Source organism: Anoplolepis gracilipes, chromosome 1 (assembly GCF_047496725.1).
Source record: "Anoplolepis gracilipes chromosome 1, ASM4749672v1, whole genome shotgun sequence".
Taxonomy (NCBI): domain Eukaryota; kingdom Metazoa; phylum Arthropoda; class Insecta; order Hymenoptera; family Formicidae; genus Anoplolepis; species Anoplolepis gracilipes.
Genome location: NC_132970.1, coordinates 6809556 through 6827520, shown reverse-complemented (window position 1 = coordinate 6827520; position 17965 = coordinate 6809556). Strand labels below are relative to the sequence as shown.

At 30.4% G+C, this 17965-nt stretch overlaps 1 protein-coding gene across 20 annotated transcripts in view; it reads right to left on the bottom strand.

Moving 5' to 3' along the window:
* LOC140666630 (uncharacterized) overlaps positions 1-17965 on the bottom strand; it is a 158194-nt gene that overhangs the window by 43382 nt on the left and 96847 nt on the right. For all 20 annotated transcript variants that reach the window (XM_072894166.1, XM_072894156.1, XM_072894112.1 and 17 more), the window contains one exon: positions 1451-1747. In XM_072894166.1, the coding sequence (XP_072750267.1) occupies positions 1451-1747 (297 nt within the window). The remainder of the gene's footprint in view (positions 1-1450; positions 1748-17965) is intronic.

Genomic DNA, 17965 nt, shown 5'->3' with positions numbered 1-17965 from the left:
ATCGTGCCAAATTTTGGATATTATTTTTTTAATTTGTATGATTATATGAAATTATATGTTATCAGATCTTATCATATCTAGTTATACATATTTATATATGACCACATTGTACCCATTTTTTCTTGGACATCTTCATTATTTTGACACTTTAATATAATTCAGATGTCAGCTTGTTAAAATTATAACATTGGACCATAAGAATCATGTTAAATCGCTAAAATCGTAAATTGATTTTGGTGATTGTAAAACCGTGTCGTAACATCATTCGCGATTTAGAGCGTACCATTAATGCAGGTCTATGCTAGATCCTGAACGATTTACCACGGTTCAGTGGGATTCAAGCTCGAAACAGAAGCGGGGCATCGTGACGTCAATGCATGCTTCCATAAACCCATGTTAATGCATTAAAGTCGACTAACAATAATTTTTCTTTATTGATGGAATCAAAACTGCATAGCAAAAATTTATATGCGCATAATCTTTGATGCGTTTTCTTATAATTCATATAAGAAAAGTTATATAAAGAAAATTAATTATGTATTTTAAAATCTTTTTATTAAATTGTCAGTTAAAATATTTGAAAAATTAATTAAAATTGCAGTATTAATTAAAGTTGCGTATTATAAACTGCTTTAGAAAGTATTTTAATAACTTCTTTATTGTGTGATTATTTATTCTAATAATTATCATTATTTGTGTCATATATACAGGGTGTCTCTGAATCTTTACTACTATTAATATTAAAACTGTATAGCTTTAGCTGAATACATGAAAACTAGTCTAATAAACATATTTTCGATTCGGAAACGAACGGTTTCGAAGTTATGAAATATTGAAATTACTTTCGTAAGAAAACATCAATTGATATAAATTTTGTTTAATGTTCTTTATTCTGTTTAAGTTGTCTGTTTAAATGTTATATAATATTCTTTATTTAAAGTTTTAAAAAAGTCCTAAAAAGAGATATTATCGATTTAGAATAACTATGGCAACTGGTACTCAATTTTATCGACGTCATCCGCAAAACTCCAAACGTTTTTTAAAGCTTGAAACAGTTTATTAATTCCTGCTAACAAATGTATTGATCGATGAAAGAATTTTTTAGTATTCTTTGTAAAATTTTTAATATATATATATATGTATATATATTATATGCAAATGTTAGACATTTTTTTTATTTTCCTATTGTAGTCAGCATCTAAGAGAAATGCACAACCCATGACCATATCAGTTCAAAGGTATTTCGTAATTTCTCTCTCTTTTCATATCTTTGTTCCTTACTTATACAGCAATGGAATCTTTTTCGCTATGTGAAAAAGAAAATAATCGACGAACGAAGCAGAAAAATACCGATTGTTAATTATCGTGTCTCACGGAAACATGTTAAATGGAATGATAAGCCTCTCCCTACCGGTCGATGTTATTGATTTCAAGGTAAGTCACGATTTACCAGCCAGAAGATTGAATCTGGTTCTACTCCTCTCGCTGTCCTCGTAGCCCTCGAGGTCATCTTCGTAATCGTCATAATCCTCAGGGACGGGGTTCTGATCCCCGTCCTTGTCGCTGACATTTCTCGACAGAGCATTGCCGGTCAGGCTCCTCTGCTGAGTGGCCTGTCGGATGCGGGCCCGATGATCGTTACTGAAGAGGACCGACGGCGGCGGCGGCGTTGATAGCTGAGAGCCCTGAAGGCGACGCTGAAGGTAGCGAGCCAAGAGTGCCTGTACAGCATCTGTTTCCGCCGTGCCTGGAAGACAGAAAGAGAGATTCGCTCTCGTATCAGTCGACAACATCTTCCCGATCTTACGATATCCCACTCGGTCCTCATATCTTTTTCATACTTCTTAGCATTTTTATACTTCGTCTGGTGCTCTCGTTTCGTCTCATTTTCTCGCCCTCTGTATTCTGTCTTTTTTTCATTCTTTTTTTCTATCATCAATTTTCTCTTTGTTTTTCTGTGTGTAACGTGACATAGCTCGCATTCTCTTTCGCGAGGTCGAGGAATCAAACGAACTCGAGGGGCTCGATTCTAAATCATTGATGATCGAGGAATCCTTCTTCTTGTGCAAATTGATGCTTCATGAGTGCATTTTCGTGCATGTATAAGGATATGCACAATCCTGATGAGACGGATTTCAGCGATAAACGCGATCTCTCGCGTTCATATTAATGTGGTAGAGAAATCGATAATCTGACAATTAGATATGGTTGCAGTATTATGAAGAAGTGGAAAACACTCTATTTGTTACATAAAAGTCGAAATTATCGAAATAACGAAAAAAACCGCATAAGGTTTTTCAAAGAACTTTAAATTATTTTAAATGTTATTATCGGTATTAAATAGTAATGAAAATAATAGTCTCTCAAAAAATAGAAATGTATAGATTATATCATGTATATAGAGAAGTATAACTTTTTAGATAATTTAATTTATTTAATATTATTACTGATGATGAAACTAATAAAAAATGTATGTTTATACAATCTCAAAGTATATTTTAAATGTCATTAGAAATAATAACAATGAAGACGACAAGGACATTCTTTAACAGTGAGCAGTGTAACAATCATTTCTAAATCGAAATGCACTTTAAAAAATGACTCAATCTTAGAATGTGAGATTTACGGGAAAAGACGGTATCTAAAATGATTAAAGATGCGGTTGATCGCCTTCAATTCAATTTCAACCAATGTGAGCGTACATGCTCGTAATATAGAAGCAACATATGGCAGGACACTTGAACTCGCAGAGAGCTTCATTATAGAGTGCCCCAATCTCGCCTGCGTTTGATGTTGAAGAGCGTTCACGTATTATCGCTTAGCGTCAATGTAAATACGATTCATGATTATATGTCGACGAGATGATAAAAAATACACATTCGATTTATTACTCAATGTCACTGTGAGAATAAGCATCGATTAATTAGCATTGAATTGCTAAATCCCTTGTGATGCATGTAAAATTAAAAAAATCGCTGATATTGCTAATATCCCTTCAATTATATAAAATCGTTCAATTACATAAAAACTACAAAAATATCAATGCATTTTTTAAAGCTTTATATTGAAATCTGATAACTGAATAATAGGTTCTAATATTGAAATTTATTAACTATGTATTTATGCTCTTTTAAAAATTTTTCAATCTAAAATATACATGTGTGTTTGTATGTGAATATACGTACGATACTCTCCATTTCATATTATGTTTTTTATTAAAGTATTAATAAAGGTATATTACAAATCTTTTCTATCAAACATAAAAGCATATTACATCTATATTAAAAACAGTATGGTAACACACATATACATATACACTACACATACACAATAACTTATTGTAATATAAAATATGTACGTATATGTAAATTTATACATATATATATACATATATAAATTACACATAATTTTTACATATTTTACATTATTAAAAATATTGTGAAAATAAATATTTTTATATACAATTAATTATTGTATATGTGTGTTTCATAAAAAATAAGTATTTTGTAACTAAAATTTTAAAGTTGATTAAAATGTTTTATATGTTAATTTTAACAGTACGTTGTTAATTAAATTTGAGAAAGGTTTAAAAGTAACACGAAAACGGATGATTAAAGATGCGGTGGACTAAACGACAAAGTCGTGGCAGCTTAAAGGATTTGCAGCGTCAAAGAATCCAATTTTCGGCGTAATCCAATACCAAGACCGAGTGCAATTACATCGATTTCTTCCTGTAAGCTTGTTCGCTAGCGTGGCTGTCTTGTATTTTAGATCAATTGTATTGCGCGAATCCTATCATTTCTTCTCTTTGCCGTTTTCACCTCGATCCTTTTTGCTCGACGAAAATGCTCGACAGCGGTTTTGCGTTAAATTAAATCGTGCAAGCAAACGTTGATCCTATTATAAGAAAAAGCAGTTAGCAAACTGGTGGAAAATGAGCAACGTACCACACGAGCACTCTGTTTTCTTGTTACATTTCGCGTGAAAGAGAAAATGTACGCTTGAGTTGACCGCAAAGGATCAACCTTCCGACACGGAGGTGACGCCCCCGCCAAGGATTTTCAGAGTCATCATTAAGATCTTTTTACTTCGCGCAAAAATCTTGTTAGCCTTGCCTTCACGCGTAAGCTAATTCAACGAACGCGGGTTAAAATAATTGATTAATACTTTTGCCATGTTATTTGTACTTATCTACCAAATGATAACAATAATTATTTAAATTAATTATTATATTATTATCTTCAATTCTGCCTGATTGATGAACTATACTGATTGAATAACTGGAATTTTTTATTTATTATCTTATTTTTCTATTTGTAAAAATTACATTTTATAAAGAATAAAGACTAATGATATTAATTTAAATAATATTGATACATATTATACATAATCGCTAAAAATACTCATTGAATACCGGAATAAATGTTTGAAAAATATCGAACAAGAACTATATGCGATAATAACGTATCATTCGAATTTTTGTTCTGGTTTTGACATGAAAACCAAACACGACCAAAACTAATATTTGGCATGCGTTACAGCAATTAGAAAAATTCTCGTTCGCGCTTCCACAAGACAACACATAAAACGTTAGTCAATATTGGAAAAATAATAAAACGTCACGCTTCAAAATATTTCACGACTATTTCCATCTATTTTCAGAAGGCAAAAAATTCAAGAGTAATCGCGTGGAAAGCTTAAAAAATGCTTTGCTAGAAGAATTTTATTTTTCATTATGTTAGAAATTCTGCAATCTTGCTATGGACTTTATCGAGCGCTGAGCGTTTAATGGCTAAAGCATAGAAATCATTGCAAAAATTACTGCATCTTAAGAATCGATAGTTTTTAGCATTGAGTTTAACCGAGAAATTGGAACGAGTGGATCGTGAAATAGAGGTCAAAGGCGTAAAAAGCATCAGCGAGAAATTGTACGGGACAGGTACCTCGCAAAAGGGAATTTTCGATCCATTTGTGAGAAAGAAATCATAGAAGGGCACAGGTTACGTCACGCAATGGATTGAACGGATTTCTTCGTAAATTCAGCATGAGATTCATTCCAAAAGAAATTTAACGGCTCTCAACCAAGAGATGCAGATCCATGGAAACCCACCGTCAATATGCAAATTTCTCTAACTGAGACGACTTCTTAGACGGGGTGAATTTCTTGCCGAAGGAACCGGAGATGATCAATATTAAAGAATTTGTGATAAAAGAGGTCGAATAACGAACGAAAAAATTTAGTCGCTTTGAGAAAAAACAAGCGAAGCATTTTCAAGAAAAGGTACAGATATCTTCGATAATGTGGAATTTATTTCGAGGAAGAATAAAATAACGCTCGAGACGCGCGTTGCGAGCTGAGAAATTCGAAATATTTTCTTCGGAAGCAAAAAATTATCTCAGTCGAACGCTCGCAGCATCGCTAAAAATAAAATATTCGGAAAAGAAAATTCACGATATCTTTGCACAAGAAAGAAAGCACAAAACGCGAAAAAATTTAAAAATTTTTAAATCTAGAAAAACATAGCGCAAATCACCCAATTTTTTTAAACCATGAAAACTAGTTGATTATTAGATATTTGTTAGTTGATTATTAAGCATTTTCTAATAATAAATAAATTTAAATGTTGTGTAAAAACATTTCAAAATAATCATCTATTTTAAGTGATCTTAATCATTGTTGCATCGTCATACATTACTTATACTTTATCCGTATAGTGTATAAAATTCTAAATAAAATTTAATTGCTGTTAATTAATTAAAAAAGAGCATAATTCATTTTTAATTAAAATATTCAAGGATATGTCATTTATAGCATTGATATAATTCTGAAGAAATGTACTAAAATGTATAGAACTATTCTAGTATTATAATGAGAGAAGAAGAGAATATTTCTGTGCAAATAATAATAGTGCAATTGAAAAAGCTTTGCTGTAAGTAAACAACCAAAAGAGATTTGTTCTGAGACTGACAGTATCATAAGTAAAAAGAGAAGCACATAAAGTTGAACTATATTAATAATATTAATAATATAAATACGAAACAAATGCGAAAATAAATTTAATACGTATCAATCATTGATATTTTAATTATAATATAATTGTCATTGTATTTGTAAATTAATATTTTTATATAAATATTTAAATATTTAGATATCTTTAATTTTACACATATATTAACTTTTTCTTAAAGTAAACAAAGCACTTACATATAAGATGTTGCGTTAGTTAAATAAATAAAGAAGCAACGATGCGTTTCTAGACAAGTCGATAATTAATACATTAATCTCGTTCCTAATATTATTCACGTTATTCCCGCTAGATTCACTTTCTTGGCAGTTCTCCGTTTGTAGAATAGATATCTACAATTTCTCGTGCAAGTCGCTTTCCCTGGAGTATCAACGAAATTCTGCAGAAACGGCGAAAACCGAGCGTTTCAAAATGACCGACGTGCCGAAATTCAAGATCAACCGCACACTAGGAGATCACAAAGTCTGAATAAAAGTTTTTTGAAATCGCCGAACGGAGAATCCAACGAAAAAGGGGACTCATCCCAGGAACCTCGTTCGGCCCCGGAATCTCAATTCAAGCGGAAAATTCAAGGAAAAATTTCCCGTTTTCCCTGTGTCGGATATTTCGCTTAAGAGCACAAGATCGATTCGCGTGGCCGAGTAAGAAATCGTTCTGGCTGACCGGCGAAACGTAAGCGTCCCGGGAGTGATTTAATAAATCTCGCGCGTCTCGCCCTTGTGCTCTTTTGAGAAGAGGCATCCATTAAAACAGGATGCAGGATGCTCGTTCTTAAGGTGATTTGCAAGTTTCGCGTCTCTCATCCGGGCCGTACTGCACGCGCGGAAACCAGCCTTCTCCTCTTTCTCCTCGTCCTTCTCTTGCAATCCATTGTCCTCGCTTCATAATTCAATGACTTTCGGAAGTACGTTTCCCGGACTATTTCCTCGATGGGTGTTCTGAATGTTTTATATGATTTTAAGATTACTGCGCACATAGAACGTAGCGGCGGTTTGCGATAGCGCGCACGATACGCTTTTACCGTAATTGAATCTAAATTCTGAAATACGGACGAACGCAGTCTAATAAAAACTCTGTCGATTGAACGCAAGCTATTATTGCATTGAAGTCAATGTTATCCTATTATAGCGAGTTATGGGAGTAATATTGGAGAATACCGATCGACGATGATACAAAATAATTTATGACATAAGGTTATATCTACTGTAGTGGAATTGTAACGATATAAAAAGATATTGGTTATTTAAGGTAAAAAAAGAATTGGTAAAGATTATTCTTATATAAAACATATAAAGAAAAAATAATAATCCATTATAAATAAAACGCAATACCATTTATTGATTTCTTTTTCGAAATTACGCGGGTCATCAAAAATAAGATATTCGATTGGATTGTGAATAAAAAAAAAAGTACGAGAGCAATTCGTGTGAAGCAAACGTGACTGCTTGACTTGCAAAGAGAGAAATCAAGCCGTTCGATTACCTATTCCAACGAAGAATGTTCCTATGAATTTCGTTTCAATTGTGCAAGCTTGAAATCGATCGACCACGGAATCCTGCGCGTTAAAAAAGCGTAAAATTTCACGTAACACGAGCCTAATAGTAAGATTTGTAACACGTACATGTTAATAATTTATTTTGTGTATTCTTAATAATTAATGCTTTCTTAATTTAATACATTTTTTCACATAAATTTACATTCAAGTAATTAAAGATAAAAAAATAAAATATAAGAAGTTTTTTATCCATAGTTTTTTACAATAGTGGTCGATATTATATCTACTCATGGATTAGTTTAAGAGGATTGTTAAATGAGATATAATGTCCCTTTTAATGGATTTTCTTTCCCATTCTTCCTTGAATAAACGGATGAACGAACGAAACGAATACGATGGATTTGAATGCATTCGCTGAAACCGGTTGAAACGGGCCATTTGCTTCCGGTACGAGCGGAGGAGCCCACAAACAGTGATAGTGTGTTTGGATACGTATTTTCGAGACTGCGTTTTAAACCCAAGAAAAGCACAGTGTTTCGACGAGATTTATACGGCGTAAATAGCGAAAGATCCTGTGTAAACGCCGGGCGTTTCGTATATACGCGAGTTCCCGTACGTGACAAGTGCCCTAAGTAATGGTAAACAGAGGCGATGTATCGTACATAGAGTTTGAGGCACGTTCTTGCCGTCAATAGTGATGCTGCTCATAAATGTCTTTTTAAATCTTTCGCGTGAGAAGTTAATCTTCTTGTAATCGATTAAATCTCTCTTTCTAATGATACAACGAAAATTATAGTTATGCTTCATATCGTTGTCTGATTCTTCATGATTTACGGACACGTTGTTACCGAACTAATAAATTCCTAAGCTATCGTGACATAATCCTTCACTGCAAATGTTTTATTTCAAGCAACATTGCATATTAATATTATAAATAATAAATATATTTTGTAAATTATAAATATTATATGTTATTAGAAATATATTTTAAATATATATATATATTTTTTTTTGATATATAAGTATCACAAAATTTAACACACAGAAGAAGTAAAATACAAAAATAAAATAAAGCTTAATATAACTTAAATAAACTTAAATAAGAATTATTATATTCACAAAGAGAATTTATATACATATGTGATTCTTCATGACATAATATCACATTTATGTATATATATATATAGTATATATAATGATAGAAATAAACATTTATAATAAAAAAGTATACTTCGTCTATTACAGCATATTTTATTGCATTATTCTTTTTATAATTTTGATAACAAGTTTTACATAATTGGGTTTTCTAATGAATATTACAATATATCTCAAATAGAAATAATAATAGTTGATGGTATTATATATTATGAGATTATATATTTGGCAAAGATAATTGCATATTGTGAGACTTCCATCGTAAAATATTGAAGTATATTATTACTGTTAAACGGCAAACCCACGCGTCAATATTTCAGCGCAATGGCGTTGTCGAGGGAAAGTGTTTATGTGATGTATATATTGCATATTATATACATGTGTGTGTGTATGTGTACGTGTATAATATGTGCGTCCGCTTTTCTGATATACGTTCCCATTTCGCTGTTTGACGGGAAAGAAGCGGCAGAGTGGCTCGAATGCGACTGACAATAATTTGTCAAGTCGGCCACTCACGACTTCTTATGTCGTTCCCTCGGACAAAGGGAATTTCGTTGGAAGAGCAGAGATTTCCCGTCTGAGTTTCTTGCTCGTCGCGTTTCCGCACGTCGTACGAGACTCGAGATTTCATAATTGCACGAGTGCATTAGAGGAGCGTCTCGGTCCTGTGGAATTGCATGCCACTTGGAGAACGTCGAGAAGAATTCGTGGAAAATATATCGAGATTCATGAGCTTTTTTAGCGCAAAATACATTTGGCAAAGAGCGACAATCATAATCTTTTATTGGCCGTGAATTGTTATTATGAATCGTTAAAATAATCTGTATGTATGTGTTTATACACATTTATTTATATAAATAACCATGTTAAAGTTTAAACACCAATAATATATATATATAGCTTTCATAAAAAGGATAATTATATATTTTATTATACAAATGTATTCAAAAATTTAAAATGCTACTTTTATCAATATTTTAAATTATTATATTTATATTATATTTTACGCGCAATACTTTACACTACAGTTTTATGTACTACATATGTTTTATTTCACATAATACAGAACTTTTCATATATAGCCTGCATAATGATACATTTAATAAAATTTGACATATAATATATTTATTTGACATAAAATTGTTTAATATTTATCTCTCGTAATCATATCACATATTTTTTCAAATATTAGATAATTTGTAATTCATGCATATTTTAATTCCATTAACAAATAATTAAATGACGTGCAATATGACAACACAGTTGATAAATCAGAAAAAGGACAGCTTCAATTTTATATTAAATCGGATATATATTCAGCAGGCAAATGGAATTCGAGGTTAATTAATACAAAATTGAAATGAAAGAGACAGAGGGAGACGTGCTAGCCTAAAAGACGTCGTTGCAAGACTCTAAAGCTTCGTCCGTTTCTGCACGCGTGGTTAAAGTAATGTCCTTGAAAGGACAGTCAGTGACTCGAATGTGCCTCTGGAACCGCATAGAAGATCAAAGACGAAATCTCAAGAAGAATTTCTTCTTCTCGACGATTTCATAAGCAGTGGTAAATAAATTTTCTCGCAAAAAAAAATACAAATCTTTCGACATCTTAAATCCTGTTTTTTAGTGAATAAGTTTCATTAACAAGCTACAATTAAACAAAAATTTTTTACTTGATATAATCTTGATAAATAATTTCAAAGAAGTATTCCCTACATTTATTATAATAGGAAGTTTTTTTAATTTGTATTAAACATTCTTAAAACAATATATCATTAACAAAGTAATTGTAATGAAGCTATACATATAATAAATATACAATAACATATAATAAAAACTATGTATATGTGCATTTAATAAGAATTAAGATATATATCTGTGTGTGTGTGTGTATGTATAACGCGTTTCTTATATTAACTATATTACATAGTAATAACGCGAATGAAAAATAAGAGCTTAGTATTAAAGGTCAGATCTGATCTTGTTTTCTTTGTCATATGCACTGAAGTTAAATAAAGTTTTGATAAATATTCAATGTTAACATTTTACATTTGTAAATTGAACAAGAATATAATTCTTGTATTAATCATACATTCTTCAACTATAAATACGAACCTATATTTTATCGCGAATGAAAAATAAGAGCTTAGTATTAAAGGTCAGATCTGATCTTGTTTTCTTTGTCATATGCACTGAAGTTAAATAAAGTTTTGATAAATATTTAATGTTAACATTTTACATTTGTAAATTGAACAAGAATATAATTCTTGTATTAATCATACATTCTTCAACTATAAATACGAACCAATATTTTATCTCGTCATATTTTCATTACCGCATTTTACGTCATACGTACGATGTTTTATTTCAACCATCGAATGGTTATTTTATTCCTGCTTGCGTGCATCGAACCGATTTTCAGCGTAAAAGCGAAACAAACGTAGCGAATGTTGTAAAACGCGTCATTGAGATGCAGCGATAACACATTGCACGATGAATTTTTCGATAATTGATGCCGTGAATGTCATGTTTATGGCACATCACAATATTCATTTATCGCCAATTGTCAAGTAATATTACGTACCGCACAATGAAGTCATTTCTATTGTCAAAAAAATCTATGATGTCTTGTTTCAATGTTTTATTTTTTTAATATTATATTATTGAAAAATTCTGTACCTATATCAGTTTTTTTAACATTTTATAATTTCGATATTTTAAGATTGGAGAAATTAAGCAAAAACTGATATACATGTACAAATTTTGTGTTTTTATTAATTTATAATATGGGAAAATGATACATCTATTGCTATATCCAATTTCTACTTCTACAATTATTAATTACTGTATAATTATTCTAACTATTATTAGAACTATTGTACTTCTCAAGTAGGTCACAATTAAAGAAAGAACAATCAGCGAAAGAAAAAGAAAAAGCTTCAAAGAAATCTACTTGAGTCTGGATTACTCCGTCAACGATCGGCTTTGCGGAAAAAAGATAGTCGATAAAAAGACAGATTCACAATGTCAGAAATGAATGGAGAAAATGAGTAAGACGCGGTTATTCAAACGCAAATTACTCCCGGCTTCATTTCCATTTTGCGAACAATGCGCAGCGACCCTTGCCAGAAATAAGAATGAGCTCTTGCCTATTCGCGTGTATGTTGCCATTTGCTTAATCCAATCGCGCTTATTTCACCGTTTTGCAAAGTCGACTTTTTCTGCCGGATTTCCCACTTCTGTAAGTTACAATTTATTTCTACGTTTCGAAAATTCAATTAAATAAAGAGAAAGATTAAATTCACAAAGTAGAAAATATGCTTAAATCGTGCTAATACAATTTTATGCATGAAAGAAGAATTTGTAATTTATTTTGTTATCCAGAAAAACAAACAGTAAACATCAAGAAAATTTCATAAATACCCAAAATAAAAAAATTTTTTTTTAACTAAAAAAATTTTAAGAAATTAAAAAAAATAAACTTCAAAATTTACTTTTTAAAAGAATTATGATGTTCTTTATTTTTAAATTAGGTAGAGGGAAATTATTAATGTTAAATTCTTTTGCACTTTCTTATATCTTTTGAATATATGTGTAAATTTTTATTCTTTATAATTTTTAATTTTTATAAGATTTTGCCAAGAGAATGATATCGTAGGAATAAAAAAATAATATTACAAATGATGTACCAGCTTTTTATTGATTCTTTCGCTGGATGCTTTGTCGAGTACTCGCTGCTTATTGCGTAATGCGGCTCTTGATAGACGCAATTCGAATATGTTTCCTAATTGGCAGTTTTTTCCATAATTGAAAGCGATCGCACAAGCTTCTTCGCAAAGAAATCTCGAATTGAAAAGATGAATAGATACGAAAAATATAAGAAATATATAATAGTAAGTATGATAATAGTTCAATATTTCTATGATAATAGTCAAAAAGTAAAATAATTGAACCTTATAAAGCGTTTATAAATTATTATTGTACGTAATATATAATTTATCATTTCTGATAAAATTACATATGTATAGAATTTTTTTAAGACACTAATTATTTTAAGTTTTGTCAAACATACAACTTATAATCTCTTGATCTCATCTATAGTCTAAATACTTTCTGTGAATAATTTAAATATTATTTTTTTATTTTTATCTTTTAAATCAAGAAAATTGCGTATTCGTAATTACTGTACATAAATATAATTCTTTATTGTGTATTCTTATAAATAATTCATATCTGTTTATTTAAACAAAATAAATATTATATTGCACAAATAGAAATTGTCATTGTTTTATAATATGCTAAAAGTATCACGAGATCTTTTCATACGAAACTCAATACTGTTTCATCGATATGCGTAGATAATATACGTGGGGAGTAAGAACGACAGTAAAATAAAAATAAAGACGCTTCCGCGGAATTATTGCAGCCAATATTGCTTTTTCTTTCCTTTTTATAAAACTGCCGCATTGGCGTTTTGCTGTTCTTTCCGGTTTTGAAAGAGTGATATACTGACTACTAGTTAAACGAAATCGATACATACTTCTTCCACAATGTATTTCTCTAATATTGGATAGTTTGTTTTTTAGACTCAGAAATGAAAGACATTTTAATATTATTCTCTCGATAATTATTATATAATATTTGACTAAATTTGATATTAAATTTATTACAATAAATTTATTAATAATATTTTAAATAATAATATACATATTATTATAAATATTTATAATAATATATTTATTAATAATATATTTTCTCTTATTTCTCTTTTCTTTTTAATTTTATTGAACCAATTTGTAAAAAAAATAATTTAAATGACGAGGTAATATTTTTCAAGACTCTGGTATTACCTGGTTTCACTAGAAATATTATTTACAAAAAAAAAAAAAAAAAAAAAAAAAAAAATAAATAAAAATAACAAAATGGAAAAGATATAGGCGAGGACATCAATAAGAGATCCGCGGTCGGTGATATTTTTCCACCGAATAAAAATTCACGACGCGCAAAATAAACTGACCATATACCGCGTTACATTCGTCAAATGATTACGAATACGAAAGTATCAAATGACACACCGGCTTTCACGTGACTGTTATCTTTTTTCATAAAACGCGGTGCAACGAAGAAGAGCTTTCGATCTGGGTTCATATCAGCATCAGCAGGATTACTGCCGCATCTATGAGGACTCTCGTGTGAGTATGTATGCCTGTGTATGTGAGCATTGAGAGCTGTTTTCTGTTTAACGACCGGCCGTTTCGGAGGATTTCAAAATGTCGCGGAATGACAGAGCGCGGCCTTCTTTCAGTATTTACGCCAGAATGTCATTTAAATTTAATGAGCTCACAACTCGTGAACACAAGTCGTGAAAAGTCTGTTCGAACATCCCAAAGTGCTCAATATATTAAAGATCGAGTAAAACACAATCCACAAACTTTGTCTTTGAAACTCTATTAATTCGATAGAAACTGTTGTTTTTTCATTAATAGCTAAGCATTATCGAATATCTTGTGATATCGCTCTAATTATTAAGTTACTACAATAAAAATAACAATTTAAATTATCTGATTATTTCAAAGTAATATTGATTTTATATATGTATAATAATTTAAATTTAATATTTTCATCAAAAGTTGCGGAAAAATATTCTTCAGCATTTCTTAAATTATATAATGAATTATACGTAAATCTCTGTTATATGTTGTATCTATAACTAATTTTATTATATAATACACACACACACACGCGCGCGCGCACACGCACATATATATATATATATATATATATATATACTTTTTTTAAGTTAATAAAAATACAAGTAAATATTTTTTTATAATCCTTTTAATTATCCATTTAATCATCCATTTCATTAATTTAATCATTATATAGGCTGCCAATTTAAAACGCAAGATATTGTATCAATTGTTAATATTTTGAAAATTGTAATTCGAGAAATATTTTTAATTAGTATCGTTAAATAAACTTCTTCATTATGTAATATCGCATATTGGAATATAAATGCATACGATTAAATAAAACACATTATTCGGAATATTTTCGGAAATATTCGCGTCCATAAAATCCCTATGAAACATTAATGACGATCGCGGGTCCAACGAACGATTTATTCATGCGAGACGTTAGTGCGTTCATGGGCACATGAAATATTTAGTCTCCAATAAAAATTCAATTTTCAATCTTCGAAGAGAGCTAATGCCGCGTGTTAGAAATACCGCAGCTATCGGTCGCATATTCTTAAAATTTGCAACCTTGCGGCGAATTACATTGATGCTTGCAGTAAATGTTTGAACTGCTACCAGAGTATATACATAGTGTCTAGATTCTTAGAATCTAAGATATGAGACGCTATTCTAATAGCTCCGAAATTACATAGAAAGTTAGTGCCTCACACAGAGGTCCCTTAAAAGCATCATGAGATAAAGCGCGCGTAATCCGGAAGCTTGACACAATCATCATAGAAACTTCATAAATGTCTGCAATTATTTCACAGCATGAAATAACAAAGTAAACTGATAAGAGAAAAGTAACATAACATTTATGTGAATATATAACGTGTATACATTGAAGTTAAATAATAATCTACTAAAAGCGTTGTCACCGACGAGATACTATATTAATCTCGTATTGAAATTTGATTTAAAAGTAAAACATTTTTTTACATTTATTTTTAATGCAATTGAAGTTGAATAATAATCTACTAAAAGCGTTGTCACCGACGAGATACTATTAATTTCGTATTGAAATTTAATTAAAAAATAAAACATTTTTTTACATTTTTAATGCAATTTAAAATACTGTTAAAATTACTTTATTTCAAAAAACAGTGTTAATGTATTTTAATATATAATAATAATCAGTACATTCTTAATTCTTTAATATATTTTATAATACATACGACATAAACTTATTGTTACTAATTAAGTTTACAATAATGATTATTTATTTATTATGCAAATTATGTAGCATAATGATGTCACATTAAAAGTTATTTTTAACAATTGATATGATATCGTTAAAACTTATTAATATAGCGCACTAAAGAACGTGACAAAAGTAATATTGAACATTTGAAAAAAGTTTCGCAATTTTGCTTGAAAGCTTTACGAGCGGATGAGTAAGTCTCATGGGTAACTTTGTGGCTTCAAACTACCTAAAATACGGAGCGTCTTCCGACTATGTAAGTTCCTATAATGCACGTCACTCATGTAATGTAGCGTCACATTATGCGCGAAATACGTTATCATGCAGGATGCAACTGCTACCATCTCGGAACATTTTAAAGGACTGCTTGCCAATACAGTACAATTACGATTTAAACGTCATCACGCTGTCAATGTAAAATATCTAAATAATTTCTTTATTAATCTTCTAAAAGAAAGTGAAAGAGACAAGGAAAAGTATGTGTTTAATTTTTTTATTATATTTACTGCAATCTACATGTATATATAAAATAGTTAAGGTATGATATAAAATGCTGTTAGAATTTTCCATTAAATAATGTAGAAATATATGTATATAACGTAGAAAAAAAAAATATATATATATATTTCTACGTTATTTAAATAGAAGATCTTTGCAGCATTTTATATCAGTAGCAAATAGCTCATAAGGGTATTAACTATAATAATATTAAGAATAACAATTAACATATTTTAATTTAACGATATTAATACAATTTCCAATATTAATTACTGAGTAAAACATAAGAACATTATAAAACACACAGATAAGCTTGGCGTAATATACCTCCATAAAGCATAATGCACATATATTGGATTTATCAAAAATACAGTATTCAAAGGCAATAAAAAATAATTGTATTGCACATAATACTGCATGAGGAATAACGAGGCAGAAAAAGATTTCAAAAATGTGCATTGTATTTCAATTTTATAACAGCCTAGTCAAACAATTAAATGTATAATAATTTATTACACAAAGCTTCTTTCTCTTTCTCTCTCCTTTTTTCTAACGAGAAAAAACACTTTAAACAAGCGATGAAATTGAGTGTTTATTAATGTTCGATGTGTAATAGAAATATTATTATATAAGAAAAGCGAGAGAAACACGGAGAACGGAATACTCGTTAACAATCTGAACAAGAATAGAGATCCGTTGCGAAAATCGTTACGCTCAACTCTTGATGTAAATATAAATCAGCATGCCAATCGTAAATCTACTCTGCTCCTATTTTTATTTATTTGCTTTTTCTTTTTACGTGTCATATCACGTTGCGAGTTAAAACGATGGTCTATTACAGCGGATGTACGGCAATAATTTTTAGTTAATTCGCCGATGTGCAGACACGGATTATTATGAAAAAATGCAGGCTATTATTTATTGCGTGTCAGCATTGTTACGTATTTTTTCTAATTCAAATAATACGATTGATCATAGATACCGACTTCTGGAAAGCAGATTTTTTATTCTTGTATTACTAACAAAGTTGTTATGCAAAAGAGAAAATAGTATTTTGGAAATAAATCAATATAACTGATATAAACTGTGTAGCTGTTTCAAGTTATATTTATATTTTGATTTTATATCCTGTGAAAGAGATTTGTACTCTATAACAATAAAAGGTCCTTTGATATTGGAAGAAAATTCGCGAATATATGGAGCATAGAAACTAAAATAGCTATCCTATATGCTATATTTACAACGCTTTGTACAAACTATTGTAACATTTGTGTTGCCAACAAAAGCACAACATAGTATGAATCGCAAGGATTGCGCTGGAGGTTACGAGAGAAAAAGAGAGAGAGAGAGAGAGAGAACGTGCCCGTCCAATCGTTTCGGGAAAATCAGCGAACTTTCCCTCAATCCTACCGACGCAATTATCCGAAGTTCCGGTTTCCGATCGGTCCGTTCTCCTCCCGGATATTTCGTAGGTTAAACTTTTCCGCGTAGAATGACTCCGGTGACCTCTTTCCACTTTTATTGCCCGCATCGCGAATCGGACGGCAAAACTTTGTAAAAATTTCATTTAAATCGTGCTCAAATAAATCCATTGCGACTATTCGTCGATGCGATTGCTATTTTCAATTTACTTTCGGAAATTGTTCGTTGTTTGCATAGTATGTAATTTCAATATTATATTACAAATAATAAGCTCTTTACTCTATTTGTTCGTCGTGCATACATTATTATTATATTATCAATTTATGAGAGAAGTACAGAGTATGCAATTTTTTATTAATTATAAACGTATTTTAATATCCGCAGTTATCATTAACTGCTGTTGCCTCATATATATATATATACATTTTTTTTT